The sequence below is a fragment of the Mobula birostris genome, chromosome 15, assembly GCF_030028105.1.
Source record: "Mobula birostris isolate sMobBir1 chromosome 15, sMobBir1.hap1, whole genome shotgun sequence".
Classification (NCBI taxonomy): domain Eukaryota; kingdom Metazoa; phylum Chordata; class Chondrichthyes; order Myliobatiformes; family Myliobatidae; genus Mobula; species Mobula birostris.
In genome coordinates, this window is record NC_092384.1 from 63,183,228 (window position 1) to 63,199,201 (window position 15,974).

The window sequence follows — 15,974 nt, forward strand, 5'->3', positions numbered from 1 at the left end:
CAGGTTTGGAACAGCGTACTCGCGCTATTTTCCAAGCATAGGACAGACACTTTTATTAAGTTCAGTCAAAATTAATCGTCAAATGTAGATATCCTGTTTGCCTATGGATAAAGATCTTAATCCAGTTTTAAGAATAGGATATGCTTCTCATTCAACATACTCTCTATTTTCCCCAGCTTATCAGCTAGAAAGTGCAAAGTTATATTTTTGAATATATTTTTAAATTATTAAAGAAAATTTGATTCATCTTTAAAGTAAATGTATTAATATTCAATCATAAATAATATTTTTACTTATCTATTTTAAAGTCCTTAATACTTTCCTGTTTATAGTTTGAAATTTAAAAATAAATTGGGCAACCTCATTGCCTCATTTAGCTTTTTTTTGCGGGGGGGGGTGGATGCTTGGATGAGTTTACCCCAGAGATTCCCCAAGCATAGCAGGACCTGCGCAACTCTGGTTTGTATTCAACCAATTCGCCGCCGATCACATACAATGACAATCTTGAAAAGTCACCTAAGTTGCGGGGAGAAAAGTGATTCACGCGACTGTTTATTTGAAAGTCTTTAGTTTAATGAACGTCTCATCTGGAAAATCTAGGTCAGAATAATGAGAACTAGTAAACAATGGAGCAAAGGACATCCAGTCCCTGCTGGAATTGAAATTGTCACGTGGAAGCATGAAGTTGCCTCTCCTGTGTGTCAGTCCAAAACTTTATGTTCGATGATCGCGTTATCATCGTTTTTAATACCGCTATTATCATAATTCTCGTATCGTTGCATTTTAGACAGTCTACGTTTTCCAATTATAGGCTTGACTGAAAGGCTTTACTTGTCATTTCAGTAATTAACTTTAAGTTGAAATACGAGATGCAATAATGACTTTCGCAGAGATTCCACGAATGGATAAATGCTTAAGAATGGCCATGTTGACTACCTCTAACGGAATCAATCTTGTACGACACGTTATTGTAGAATCTCCAAATATATCAGTAACGTACCCAAATAATGTAATTTATTTCATAATATTCATTGGATGAATTGCGTTAGAAATTATTTCACAAATAATATTTAAAATAATTGCAATAAGGCCTGATACGGTGCGGGTTTTGTTTTTTCAGCTCACATTTCAGATCCTTTTTGCGATCTTCTTAACGGCGTTATATTTTTGCAGTACTTTGTAATATTTATCGCTCTGTTTATGTTCTATTATTTACAAAATTGTTCAATATATTTCGTTATGTGTGAAGGGCTTTGAGAGGTTATTGAGATACAGATGGCTCTGTATAAATATGGGACCATGAAACTGTAAGCAATTGGGAGAGAAAGAAAAAGGGCTCAGAGAAAATAATTCTGATTAAAATTGTTTGACCTTTCGGTCTTATTTGTGGCTCCATCGGAGTGAAGTGCGTTCATTCACTAAGTTTATTTTCCCCTCTTTTTTAAGCTGATGTCTGAAGCTGTGATGTGTGTGTCGATGTCGAAACGTTGAACAGCGCTGTAAAGAAAGATTTACTGTACCCCATCATTCCCCGGCGGCCTGCTTGCATGTGCCTTATTTGTCTATGTCCCCTGCTCTTTCCCAGTTATCTTCAAATATTATTTTTTCTAGTACACTAATCCTTCTGAAATTATTATTAAAGCGCCATCAACCACACTTAACCTCGCGTTTTACAATCACAATGATGCCTGAACTTTGCACAAACTTGTTCCGTCATGTTACCACCGATGCTGCAGACAATTAAGCTAAACTTTTTTTTAACCGATGGCTTGGCAACTGGAAGCACAGTATAAAAATCTTTCGTGACTTTGAATATCTCTGTGTCTTCTCCTTTTACTGTCTGTGGTCTAACTAAGGCCAATTGCATTTTCGTCCTTTCTCCATAACAAATGTTCTTTCCTAAATTGGTGACGTCATAGTCCTGCATTGCGATTTTGCCAATCTTTTGAAACGGCGGGTCTCTTTCCAGTGAAGGGACGGGGGTGGGGGGAGTGCTGGAGGAAGATTGTACCAATTTTACTTTTGGAAGACTAGCAGACTTTTGGAAGAAAGCGGTTAAGAAATTATTTCATTGCTCTAAATTATTTCTGTATTTGACTAATTAAATAAAGAGGAAACTATCAACAAAACGCTATCCACTTCCATTCAGTACAGGACATTATGATAACCAGCGCCCAAGTATTGACACTATAATTTGCAGATCAGTTTATGGCGTATTTGATTGACTTAGATGAAAAAAGGCTTAAATAAAAGTCTTAGCATATCACAAAGGAACATAAAACATTTATAAAAAGTTGATTTAGGATTGAATCTAAAGTTGGTTTGTCATGAACCTCTGATATACACAGTATCAATTGCATTACCATGTGTTTCCTCTCGTAAAAATAAGTATACAATCCAATGTATAAAATTACACTGACGCTCATATTCGGCTGTTATCTCGGTCATGAACTATGCTGGCCCTTAAAGGCAGGTGGCCATCTAATCAATGTTGCGTGAAGAACAGGAATCATGAGCTTGCAGAAAATGCAAGCGATTACAATGTTGAAGCGAGGATTGTTTGTACCGTGCGAACATTGTGGGGAATTATGTCCAATCCACGGCGCTCTTATTGCCGCACAACTTTTGAAGTCATTAATGCACACACACTTCCACTGCACGAGTGGGTGTTTGTCAACCGATTTCTTTGAGAACGTTTGTAACCTCGGGAGGGGTAGTTGCCAGATACGAGGTAAAGAACTTTGTATTGAAACGAAAATAAAATTGCCAAATATCCTTGTGCTGAGAGCAGATGATTATACAGTAGGCACTCCTGTGTATAATGTTATTACAGACCTTTTACTAATAGTTTATATATCAAACTTGAAAAAAAGCTAATTCCTGTATTCAGATCACATTTGCCCATCAATCATTCTTAATGCAAGGTCGGATAGTGCTCATTTTCTGTAAACAAAAATGGGAATTAATTGTTGATGCCCAGAAATAATGAAATGTTACAATTAAATCCAGAAAAAGGTAGAATCTGAACCGAACGCTGCATTCGTAATTGACTATACGGTATTAGACTCCATACAATGGGAAAGCGGTGAGTGGGTTTTATCTGAGAGGGCCACCTTTGAGATTGACGCTAGGTGATGTTTGTATACAGATCGTTTACTAATCCAGGTTCAATGCTTATTGTTAGTGGAGGCTGAAATTACATTACCTAAAGACCTTTGGCATTTTAAGGCGTGTTGTATTGTACAAGCATCCACTTGGTCGTGATACAGAATTAAACGCAGTTCACTTTTAAGTTGATCTTTCTGTTAAGAATAGGTTATTTTAGGCATTGCCAAATTGCTTACTCTGTTCGATGTAATTATGCTGGGTTCAGTGTAGTAGCGTGCGAAAAAATGAAAAAAAAATAATCTCAGATTATCGAAAACATGCAGGCGATTTCCATGCCTGGTTCTTGGCATGAAACTGCATGCGGAGTTGAAAGGCTTTATATATATATGTAAAGATATATATATATATATAGATAAATATATATATAGAGAGAGAGAAACAGAGGAATCGTTTATTCCAAATTTGAACTGGACATTTTAGTTTATTTGAATCATGCAAATCAATGGGATCCCAGAGCGCCAGACAGACTTCCGTTTTGATTACCCTGCGCCAGATGTTTGAGCATACTATTCGCAGCTGACTTTCAAGTATATTGTTAATGACAGGTGCAACTATCTACCGAGGCCATCAGTTGGTCCTGGATACTGTGCATCAGGAGATAGAACGGTCCGATTTGAAGCAGCGCCCGTATGTTTGTTGAGGAACGAGTTCATACATTCATTCTTACATGTCTTTTGGTCAATTATACCTCCGGCTTACTTCATGCACTTTCCAATAACTTTCATCAGGTCTAAACTTGCCAAAGTTAGCTTACAATAGAGCCTGCCGAATGAAAATTTGGCCATGGGCCTTCTTAGGGTTTTTGTATGACAGCTAATCCGCGTACTGCTTTTTTGATTAAATCGAGGGCTATTTTAGCAAACTACAATTTGTGGGATTAATAGTAAATTTCAAAGTAACAAACAAAATTTTGTAGACGTCTAACCTCAAACCTTCAAAAGTTTCCCCATGCAAACTTATTGTTGGTCTCAGGGTAAGATTGTCCGATTTTTGGAGGCTCAATGACTAAATTTATTCATGAAATAAAATGCACCATCTAGATTTCAGCTTTCAAGTGAGCTCCTGATAAACATAATCAAACCGATTTTCTAGTCTATGCAAGTCTCGATCTTTTTATCGACAATGACAGCGGTTTTGTAGGGGTGACGAAATATGCACGAATTGGACTAAAAAAATGAACTTTGAAATAAGAAATACATGATAATCTGGTTGCCCGTGGATGGATTTTTGACGGATTTAATTTTTTTGTTCAATGCCTTGTAAAGGATACAATAAGTATAACTTGATTGAAAATAATTCAGCAGATCAAATGTTCTTAATTGGTCAAATGTATAAGAAAATGCCCGCACTGTACAATACCCTACTAGGCTTATAACTGAAGTTGAAATTTATCAAAACAAGCAAACGCGTTGAATTCAAATTTCAAAATACAATCAAGAGGGCAAGAAGTTGTCATTTAAACTAGGGACGAGAGCCAAAATAACCTCAGCTCCTTGTTTGTTTTGACTTGTTGGTCCTTAGTTGTGCCTTTTGATTTTTCAGTAAATTATAATTATGTATATTTAGTGTTCTGTATCTAAAGGAAGTTATTTGTCAACTTTAAAGCTTAACATTTCTCAGTATAGGGATGATTTTCTGTAGGTAGTAACTTTGTCTTAAACTCACGCAGTTTATTCCTACGGGAGGCTAGTCCGTCAGCAATCAGAGTTAGTGTTAGTAGAAAATTGCAGAGAATTGAGAACGCTGTGTTTTTACCAATAGCAAAATAGCATGCAATAGGTCAAAAAATGTCCACGACGCCACTCTAACATAAGGCAAAAAAACAATGCTGATTTATTGTGGGTTTTTTTTTCAGATAAATACAGCAATTAGATCAACTGAACTCGGAAAAGGAAGTGTTCTTAAAGCAACCACTACAATCCTCTCTCAGAAGGAGTGCTCACGGCATCAGGGCCTGGGTCACCAATACAGAACAATCACTTCTTTCTTTTAAAAAAAGAGCTTTTCGAGGTTTAGAAAAATACTATGCATCCAATAAATTAGTTCTTTGGTTTGAAACGGAGCAAATATATCGTTGATAATAACGTAATAAAAATTACACTGTACAAAGCACACGGCTATAAAATTGAGGTTGAGTAACAGTTACGCTTTGGCACTTTACAAAGGCTGGGGACATTAATAAATCGACATCCAGTGAACGGAACTAAAATATATTAAATGGCTCTGTAACGTAGCCTCCATAGAAAATCGTACAATTTACATCAAATATAAACTTGCGTCAACACCAGACAAAATGTCAGGAGAGAAAAAAAATTAAGCATTTGAAAATGGAACGTGATGTTATTAAACATATACTGCACAAACAGAACAAAAAACGTATCACTAGAATATTGGTCCATTAAACAGTTTAAACCCTACACTTCGCACTTGCCATTTTGCTAACCTTTAATTATTCAAGTAGGCTTCACTTATTTAAAGATTTTTTAAAGCAACGACTGTCTTTAGAGGTCTCAAAATCCTCATTCACACTAACTACAAATTGACAACATCTTTGGCCACTTGCACCGCAGTTTTGGAAAGTCTCAGTCAATACTTTATACGCAGCTTTAAGTTGAGAATGCTGCTTTGTTTTCATTTCCCTACATATATATTTTAAAAAGATAGTTAGGTTGGTTTCTAAATCAATACTTATTGCAGTCGTAGGCGTATGGACCTGAATGACGGTATACTGACGGTGTTGATCGATAAGGAATTTGACAGCTTGTGTTCCCGCTCACCTGATGGTCACTGAGGGCTGAGCTCTCAATGCCGAGTCGGTGGGAGTTGAACATCTCCCGCACATTAGGGAAAGTCTGTTGCTGGCCGCCGAACGTGTGGCCGGGGAGGTGACTGAGATCTGCTCCGTGGTTCATATACCAGGAAGCCGCTTGTCCTGCGCCCCCGGCTTGCTGATGGTGGCTGGAGGTTAAGACTCCTTCCTGCGCCGTGCTGAGATTCATGGCGTTCAGCGAGGTACTGGTGCTCACGGAATGATCTGATATGGCATCATCCAGGCTGGTGGGCACCAACATATGATTGTTCCTGTCCCCCGCGTACAAACTCATGGTTCTCATACTGCAATGGTAGCTTCCACTCGAGTCTATATTTTGACTGCACGTTTGACTGTAGATAGATTGTGGCGTTTGAGCGTAATTTACCGGCAACGTGGAAACCATGCCAGTTCTGCTGGTGGGCACAGCTACTGGGTTAAGTTCTCCTTGAGGAGATGTCCTTAATGTCATAATATTTTCCACACTGAAGCCGGATAGGCTGTTGTTTGGGGGGTTGTGGTCAGGGATGGAACTTTCTGTGGAAACAGACGGCGTGGAGGCAACGCTTCTGGGACTGTCTTGCATCATACTGTTGTTGTCCGGGCTCTCTAAACTCTCGACTTTGGTGATGACAGGCATGCCGGGGGATACGGCTTCTTTTTTGACCACTACTTTTTTTTCCATATTGTCCTTGGAGGTGTCGGTCTGTGAAACGGGGGTCGGAATGCCTTTCTGGTCTTTCTGCTGGCGGTCTCGTTCTTCCTTATCCTTGATCGCGTCTTTTTTCTTAAATCTCCTCCTTCTCCGCAAAAAGCTGCCGTTCTCAAACATGTTGTAAGAATCTGGATCCAGCGTCCAGTAGCTCCCTTTACCGGGCTTTTTATCATCCCGTGGCACTTTAACAAAACACTCGTTCAGAGATAAGTTGTGGCGGATGCTATTCTGCCAGCCCTGTTTATTTTCACGGTAAAATGGAAAGCGATCCATGATAAACTGATAGATCCCATTGAGAGTAATTTTCTTATCAGGCGCGTTCTGGATTGCCATGGTTATCAGGGCGATGTAGCTGTAAGGAGGCTTTACCAGGTCTTTGGGAGCCGGCTGTTGGTGGTGATGGTAGGGTCCGTAAGTTCTCGCCATACCTGAAGAATACTGATCGTGCCCCGTGTACACGCTCATCGGGGTGGGCATGCTGCCATAACTGCCGGCGGCTCGATAATAATTTTGGTCGTTCAGATAAGGCACCACTCCTAGAGCATTAGGGTCTGACACTGGGTAACGCGCCTGCATCGTCGATGTTAAACGGGTTCGACACAAATTTCTGCTTGCAACTAGATTTTAGTAATAATCTTTATTGGTTGAAGGCGTGGATCCAATTTTAGTCCTTGATTAAGAGCGCGCCCGTAGATAGTCCTAAAGGTTTGGGGAAGTTTCAAAAACTTTCAAGCGAGCGAGGCTTTTACGGCAGGCAGACTCCGCCCATTCTGGAAACTTTAAACCAATCAAAATAGGAGTTGGGGAGAGTTACTACATGTTCATGCACGTAGGTGGCGTAATTTAAATCGAAACAGGTTTCACTGAAATAAAAAAAACAAAGTTAAACATTGTAAATAGTTTATGTATTAGTCTAGAATAGAATTTTTCGCACATGCATTTGAATCTTAATCGGAAAGTAATAAGTGACAAAGATTGTGGATTAAATGTAATTTATTGCATTGTCTTTCCACACTTACCTGGCACATGGCATTGAATATTTCCAACGAAATCACACAGGTTGCACTCCGCAAGAATATAACCAGCTGCGATTTTATTTAAATATATATATATATATGTAATGTTATGTTCCCTAATTCTAAAACCATGTATTAACCAGGCTTTTGGCCAGTGGATTCTGTAAAGAATTTACATCGTTCTCATTATTTTTGTTCGAAATTAATTCCGATTTGGTTAATTAATAAAGGTCGCGATCCGACAAGGTGTAGATTCTGAGATTCCTCCTCAAGCTGCGAAGTCAAAGTTTTGCGATGGTTTACCTTTTACTTTAAGGTTACGTTACTTATTCTGAGGACGATCGAATCAAATGTGCAAGAACATGTACAAAATGGTTACAAAGGAAATTCTTGGGGGATCTACCTTTACACAGCAAATTTGTCTTAAACAGTTCGTAGCAACATACTGAAAGAAGGTCGTGGTGTGATTTTGTCACCAAACGGATAAACAAAGGAATGCGCGAAAAGCTGATCTAATTACAAAGGCGTGATCTCTATATTTTGATAACTTTTATATTTAAATCAGGAAAACGAGCTCATATTTACTCAAGCAAGATATTGCATTTTAAAATAGAACAGATATGGTTTCATTATAACTGTCAATTCCAACGTAATTATTAATCAAGACAATAGGATAAATCAGAACGCTAGTCCAAAATCTTCATTGCATTAAAATCTGCACACTGTTGTTAAGACAAAGTACATGTTTCCTGCTGGTCCATAAGCATACTGTGCGCATTCTATGAAATATTAAGCACTGCTACATTAAGCATTCAAACTTAAAGGGTAATTATAAACTCCAGTGGTCATTAATACCGCAGTGCGAGAATGGAGTCACTTTCATGTATCCGTCGCTAAGCATTTTTATTTGCCATTTCACTATTTGATCTAACAGATTTAGTTTGCACAAAACAGAGTTTCCAACCGGGTAATAATCACACAGATAATTGACACACGTCCTATGGTCCCCATCACGTCTGGCAGAGTCTGATAACAGATTCTTTTATATACTGTCTTGTTGTTTTTCTTGCTTTCAGCTACAGATAGCTTTCCCCCAAACACACATTGCTGAAACTATTTTAAACATTATTTTCCGTTAACTTTCTCTTTAGTAAATTTCATACCAAAAAAAACCTAAAACAAATAAACTAGAAACAAGTGAAAGTCGAATTCGAGCAGCCTGGAAACATTGAAGTTTAATTCAGCAAGGAAAAAGAATTGTGACAATTAAATTTTAATTAACAATTAGAATAAAATAATTATGTGCGTTTGTAATTAGTGGCTGGCGAGGTTAAGAAATTGTTTGAATGCTTGAGGAAATGGCTGGAATTTGGTTCAATGATACACCTTTGTAAGGAAAGGATCTCACTATTTTATTTGCTAGTGTCATTGTCATAAGTGAACATATAACATGTAGTCTTATAGCTTTGTGTTAAAAATTTCGGTAAGAACCCGAGGAACCGGAGAAAAGACGCACCAAAAGAAAACAAAAGTTTGCTTAAAATAAAGTAAACGATGAGAAAGAAATGTATTTGTCTTTAGTCATTATTAAAGGAGAGAAATAAAGTTACTAAAACACATAGATTGCTGTCAATGGATATAGTCCTGGGAATCATTCTACCAAATGTATCATGAATATCGACCTACGTAACTGAGACGATGAAGGATACCAATGGACACATTATTTTGCTTGTGTGCTGAGATTATATTTCGCTGACCGCCTGCATGGAATATACTTAACAATTTATCTGAACAAGGTTTCAACGGTGAATCGCTTACCTCACTCTTAGACGGGGCTCCCTCTTTAATTTTTGTTTTGATCTGTCACTGCAGTCTGGTTAGAACTAACACCTTGAAATCCATCAACAAGTATTATGTCTCCGCGTTTTATTATGGCTGTGCTGCTTTTAATGTCAATACCAACTGAGAGATGCATGGTTCGGTGGCAGTAAACAGCAATGTGTTGCAAAAATCTTCGGTAGCAATGAGCTACGTGTAGATAAGGTCAGATTTTCCCTTGAATGGGGGACCCTGGCTGTTCTATTGTGTCTAGACTCTTTGCCAAGCCAATAATAGCTGAAATTACGAATCTATCCTCCTTAATAGAGGAATGCTACTGAATAGTCACAGGAACAGTAACTTTCCCAATGCAGATATAATCTACAAATCGTTTTCTACACGAGTTAACGTACCTATAAAAGTGAAGATTCCATTGGCAGAATTTAATGCTCTGCTCAAGGATTCCGCATATTCAAAGGATAGAATTTCTTTTTAGAAATTGCATATATTGTGAAACAATATTCGTGACAAAAACTTCAATACACTGTCAATGACGTCGAGAATCACTGGGATTGTTTTTGGGCGATTACATTGATTTCCACTGAGGCGTTATCTCCTGAGTCTGGCACTGAACTAAATCGACAATCTAACTGTGCAAGTCAATGCTTTACCCGCCGCCGGACAAACTGCAAGAAAGGTTTAACGAGAACGCCAACTGGTTATGCCCACTTGTTTGCAGTGGTCCTTTCATTCTCTATTTATTGCTGCCCTCTAGTGATGACATTTGCTGATGCAAGTTCGCCAATATTCATATTCAAAAGAATAGTTCCATATATATACCTTTAACTGAATCGATTAGCATAAATAGAACTATTTACTTGCTACTTTATAATTTTTTTTCGTTGCTTATAGTAATTTTAAATCATTAGCTTAATTTTATTTCAATTCGTATATAATGTAGATGACTCGAATTAACACCACTAACACTTAGCTGCATGCAACCTTTAAAATCTGAAATTGAGCGGAAAAATAATTGCCCAACTAAGTTTACTTAAAAATATTAGTAATATAGAGCAATGCATTCATGTGATGGTGCTGTCGGTTGAAAGATAAATCGATAGGAAATTTGCACTGATAGTTCACATTTTAATCTGTTTCAATTTACCATTATAGTTTTGGAAGTGGAAAGGGAACTAGGAATATTATTTAGGACTTTAGAATGGAAAGGCAGCGGAGGCGATCAACCGGCTTCGTTCGGGTGGAATTGACAATTCTGACTTCTGGGCAAGGTCAGTTTTAATAGACGAAAAAGTCGGAAAGGACTCAAACATAGACACCTTGGATCCGCCTGGGATTTGGCTCCAAACTTAGTTGTTTAAAAGCTAACAATATACATTAGAAATCGAGTCTTAAAGTAAAAACGATACCCGATTAAAAAAAATAACGGATTCATTAAACATCAACCCAACATATGCAAACGTGCTTCGTTATTTGATTCATTATTACCATAACCACAAAGAGTAGTCAGTTGTGTACTTTGCATAACGGCGTTTTCTATCGAACGCTTGAGTACTTGTTCTACATTTTAAAGGTTTTTTTTTGGACATTTCGTACTCAAATTGCTTAAAAATCGAGGCGACGTGCAAATGAAATGGCTGGTATTCCGGAGTGAAGTGCGAGGAAGTATTTAGGTGAAGTGAAGAGGGACCTGTGTTCAGCTCTCTCGCTGTCGGATTTCTTGACGTATCCGTCTACTAATTGTTTAAGTACCAAAGTGTAGTTTTTAATTTGAATATTTATCTAAAAAATAATGCTTCCACCGAACAGATAGAAGCAATTGACTAGCAGGGCTGACTACTCCTCTTCTGAGGTCACGAAATGTGTGCATGCAAGCATATATAGTGTGGTGAAAATAATGTGTTGGTCTAATGTGTGGACACCGAGGGGGGAGAAAACGACTCCGCGGACGAAGTGTTACTTGTCCCACCGCTTTAGAATCACCCGCCGATGATCAAAATTGAACAAACGATGAAGTAAAAGAGTTTTCTAAAGTATCAGGTGTTGCATCCCTGAACCCGAATATATATCATGCAATCAGACTACTGAGTTGTGGGGTGGGAATGGAGGATGATAACAAACTGAACGCGATTTTCCTCCAGCTAACCTTGCGTTGTTTCATGTCGAATGGATTGCAATTACACCGGGCAGCAGTTTAAATCAAAGATATTTTAGGTCAATTAAGATCACGTTATATATATATATACAATCAATGTATATGAGCTATCTTATGTATTTATATTTAGTGTGCTTTATATTATTGTGTTCTTTACCTTCTCGCGTTTTTTCTTGTGCTGTGTCAGATTCAGAGTAACAATTATTTCGTTCTCCTTTACACTTGTGTACTGGAAATGACATTAAACAACCTTGAATCTTGAATCTTGAATCTTGCGATGCATCAATGATAATGGGGAGGGGACATAGAAATGTCACAGCAAAAGGACAGTTCAGCAAATCATCGATTCGATCCCTCATTTCATCGTCGTGGGACAAGCCCTAAACCAAACGAAATGAATAAAATCTAAGTTCAGTTTGTGTGCAGTAGCTTGTCGTCAACCCAGTTTTAATTTTAAAGTTGTTATCGTTTAAACGGGTTAACTGACAGTTTGCTTCTTTAATATTTTAGAGTCAAAACTTTTCCCATTTCACCCTTGTATTTATTATGAAGAGCTACTTTCATGAGATTTGCAAGCATTTTCATATTTCCTAATGAACTTGTCCATAGTTTTTTTGTTGAAGAGAGACCCCGCTACTCATCAAAAGGAAATGGAGCGTTAATCTTCAGATTGCAGAATAATCACCTCTAATTGCAGATTCCATTGTAAAGAAAATTTATGACTGCACAGCAGGAAGGAGGGAAAAGATTTACTGCAGTAAGGTGAAAAGGATTTTTGAAATAGCCCAATCATTAAAACGAAGAGGATGGAACCACTGATTAAGAGATAGCGATTTTCAAGTACACAGAGGGCAAGAATAGCTCAGCAGGAAGCTGCCTACTTCTCAGAGTATTCTTTTGCCTCCAGCCATGCAGTCAAAACTTTATATATTTCCCTTTCCACTGACTTGCAGGGGAGTGTGGATGGGGGTAGGGTGCTGATGCTTATAACTTCAATTTTGAAAGGAAAACTAGATTGTTTTGTGACGGAGGAAAAGACAACAAACCCGAAATTTGCCAATAACTTATAGGGTGCTCAGAAAGATATGAATGTTGTTCAGTAATTCCAGAGTTATTTTTACCTGGCATGTATTCAAAGCCTTTTTGATTTTTTTTCTCTCTGTTAGTTAGGATTCAGGCAAGACAAGTTAACAATGTAACTTTTGTTTCTCTTGTTAAGCTACATTCCTGGAAATAGTAATATTTGCTAAACCATTAAGTTTAAACACATTTCACTATATAACAGCAACTATACCCCAAACAGCAATTCATTGATTGCAAGGTGCTTTAGAACAAGGATATGATGAAATGTTAAATAAGCACAGGCTTATTACAAATTCAATTCCAAGTTGATTCAAAGACAAACAGGCTTCAAACTGCCAGGAAATGTAGAGATGGCTTGACCCTAAGGCAGAGCAGAGGAAATACATTAGCAGTAAACAACATTTTACTAATAAAGTGCAAATAACAAGCCACAAGGGGCCTCAAAACAAAAGAGAATAGATACTTAAGGCTTCAAGGTAACAAGGCAACTGAAGGCTAGGGGTGTCTGGTTGAGCCTGGCTGATTTGATGGGTGAACAAAAGATTGTGGCTGAGAGCAGGGTTTAAGTAGGCTGCAGGTGACTCTTGTTAGCTAGATGGAGTCTGGGAGGTACCTGCCTGTGCAGGAAGCCTTCAGTCTGAGAAGCATTTGGTCAATGTCAAAAGGGTCATAAAGTCATTGGGTATTCCAGCAGAGAAGGGCTGACCTAGTCCACAGCAACCAATTAATCTACCTCATCCCATCAACCTGCATCCAGACCATAGCCCTCCAGACCCCTTCCTTCCACATATCTATCCACATTTCTCTTCAATGTTGAAATCGAACCCAAATCCATCATTTCTTCTGGCAGCTCCACACTCTCACCAACCTCTGAGAGAAGAAGTACCCCCTCATTTCCCTCTTAAATATTTCACCTTTCACTCTTAACTCACGACCTCTACTTCTAGTCTCATCCAACCTCAGTACCTGCATGCATTTGCCCTATCTATAGCCGTCATACTTTTGTGTACTTCTATCAATCTTCTACAATCTAGGGAATAAAGTTCTAACTATTCAACCATTCCCGATTACCCAGGTCCTCAAGTCCTGGCAACACCCTTGGCAATTTTTCCGCACACTTTCAACCTTATTCATATCTTTCCTATAGGTGTTGCAACGAGCGAATGAAGTGAACCCACACACAGGACACAGGCACGAAGATTGAGTTAGGATGCTTACGCGGACGTGAACGTTGAACAGCAAATAGGAGGGATCTTGACACGAAGCCTTGACATGGAAAGACGGAGTTCATAGGTAAACCTTGAAACTGGAGCAAAACTTAGAACACATGATCCTAAGTGGCTGGGAAACAATAATTACCACACAGGCAAAACCAATGATCTGGCAACTAGTGGTTGTAACGCCAGGGTTCCTATGCTGCAGATCTTGACGGAAACCAGGTGTGCCGTCATCAAAGAGAATTAGAAGCAAGTGGGAAATTAGTGGTCAGAACCAAGGCATAATCAAAGGAAATTAGGAGAAAGATAGGGAATTGACAATCGGGACCATGACAGTAACCCCCAGCCCCCCCAAACGGGAGCCTCCAGGCAAAACACCAGGCTTGTCCAGATTGTCTCGATGGAAACCACGAAGGAGAGAAGGGTTCAGGATGAAGGAGTGGGGAATCCAGAATAATTTCTGCAGGACATATCCCTCCCAATCGACTAGGGACTGCGGGCTCCTGCCTCAACAGTGCATATCCAGTATTCGCTGAAGCTGTACACTGGGTGGTCGTCAATGATCCGGGCGAGTGGAGGGGGTTCAGCAGGAGGACACAAAGGGCTGACAGATACAGGTTTCAACTGGGAGACGTGGAACATGGGATGAATGTGCATGGATCCCAGGCAGTCTGAGTCTGACCACCAAGGGGTTGATGATATTCTCAATCTCAAATGGTCCCAGGTAGCGAGGGACGAGTTTCTTGGGTTCATTCTTGAGGGGGATGTCTTTTGATGAGAGCCACACCTTCTGCCGGGGCCAATAATTTGGTGCAGGAATTCGATGGCAATCGGCAATCCTCCAGTTGCAGTCAGCTGAGCGGAGCAGGGCCGCGCGTGCATCCTTCCAGATCTTGCGGCACTGGTGGAGCTGGGCCTGAACAGAAGGCACAGCAATGTCATCTTCAGGTGCGGAAAACAGAGGGGGTTGGTAACCGAGGGAGCATTCGAAGGGAGACATTCCGGTGGCAGTGCTGACCAGGGAGTTGTGGGCGTACACTACCCAAGTGAGATGGGTGCTCCAGGATGACAGGTTGTTGGCGGTTATACAGCACAGTGCTTCTCCCAAATCCTGGTTTGCTCGTTCTGTTTGACCATTAGTCTTCAGACGGAAGCTGGAAGACAGGTTTACTGAAGTTCCAAGGGCTTGACAAAAGGATCTCCAGACTTGAGAGATGAATTGGGGACCCCAATCAGAATTAATATCAGAGGGAATTCCATGAAGATGGAAGATGTGATGAACAAGGAGGTCGGCTGTCTCATGGGCTGTAGGGAGTTTGGGAAGGGCTACGAAGTGCACAGCTTTGGAGAAGCAGTCCACCACGGTGAGTACGGCAGTGTTCCCATGTGAAGGGGGTAGTCCAGTGACAAAATCCAGTGCAATGTGAGACCAAGGACGGCTGGGGACAGATAGGGGATGAAGCAGCCCAGCAGGTGGTTGGTGGGAGGCTCTTCCGCGGGCACAAACAGAACAGGCAGGGACGAAGGAATGGGTGTCAGCATCCATGAAGGGCCACCAGAAATGTCTCTTCAGAAGGGACAGAATTCAATCAATTCCAGGATGGCAGGTGAAACGAGAAGTGTGCCTCCACTGGAGAACCTGAGACCGAACCGAGTCAGGCATGAAGAGGCGATTGGGGGGGTCCATTGCCTGGGTCAGGTTGAGTCCGTTGGGCCTCTTTGACTATGGATTTGATCTCCCAGGTGAGGGCAGCCACTACACAGGATGGTCTCGGGATTAGGAAGGCCCTCCTCAGAGACGCATTGATGGAATCGAGCTTCCCGTTCTTGGACCCCAGATGATAGGTGAGTGTGATTCTAAAATGGCCAAAAAGAATGCCCAATGGGCTTGGCGGAATTCAGGCATTTGGCATCTTGGATGTGTGCAAGATTCTTGTGATCAGTCCAGACAATGAATGGATGTTCCGTTCCCTCC

At 39.9% G+C, this 15,974-nt stretch overlaps 1 protein-coding gene across 7 annotated transcripts in view; it reads right to left on the reverse strand.

Moving 5' to 3' along the window:
* The window catches only part of LOC140210705 (forkhead box protein C2-like), a 231,001-nt gene extending 220,894 nt beyond the window's left edge, over positions 1 to 10,107 (reverse strand). For 3 of the 7 annotated variants that reach the window (XR_011889284.1, XM_072279914.1, XM_072279915.1), the window contains exons 1-2: positions 9,527 to 9,863; positions 5,946 to 7,555 (exon numbers count right to left, since the gene is read on the reverse strand). Coding sequence is in view for 6 of the 7 variants with exons in the window: in XM_072279914.1 (XP_072136015.1) it covers positions 5,946 to 7,268 (1,323 nt within the window). In the remaining variant the exon portion in view is untranslated. Of the gene's footprint in view, positions 1 to 4,015; positions 7,556 to 9,526; positions 9,866 to 9,939 lie in introns of those variants that run through there. The other 4 variants (XM_072279916.1, XM_072279912.1, XM_072279911.1 and 1 more) reach the window with 4 other exon arrangements.
* Between the last annotated feature and the right edge of the window lie 5,867 nt (positions 10,108 to 15,974).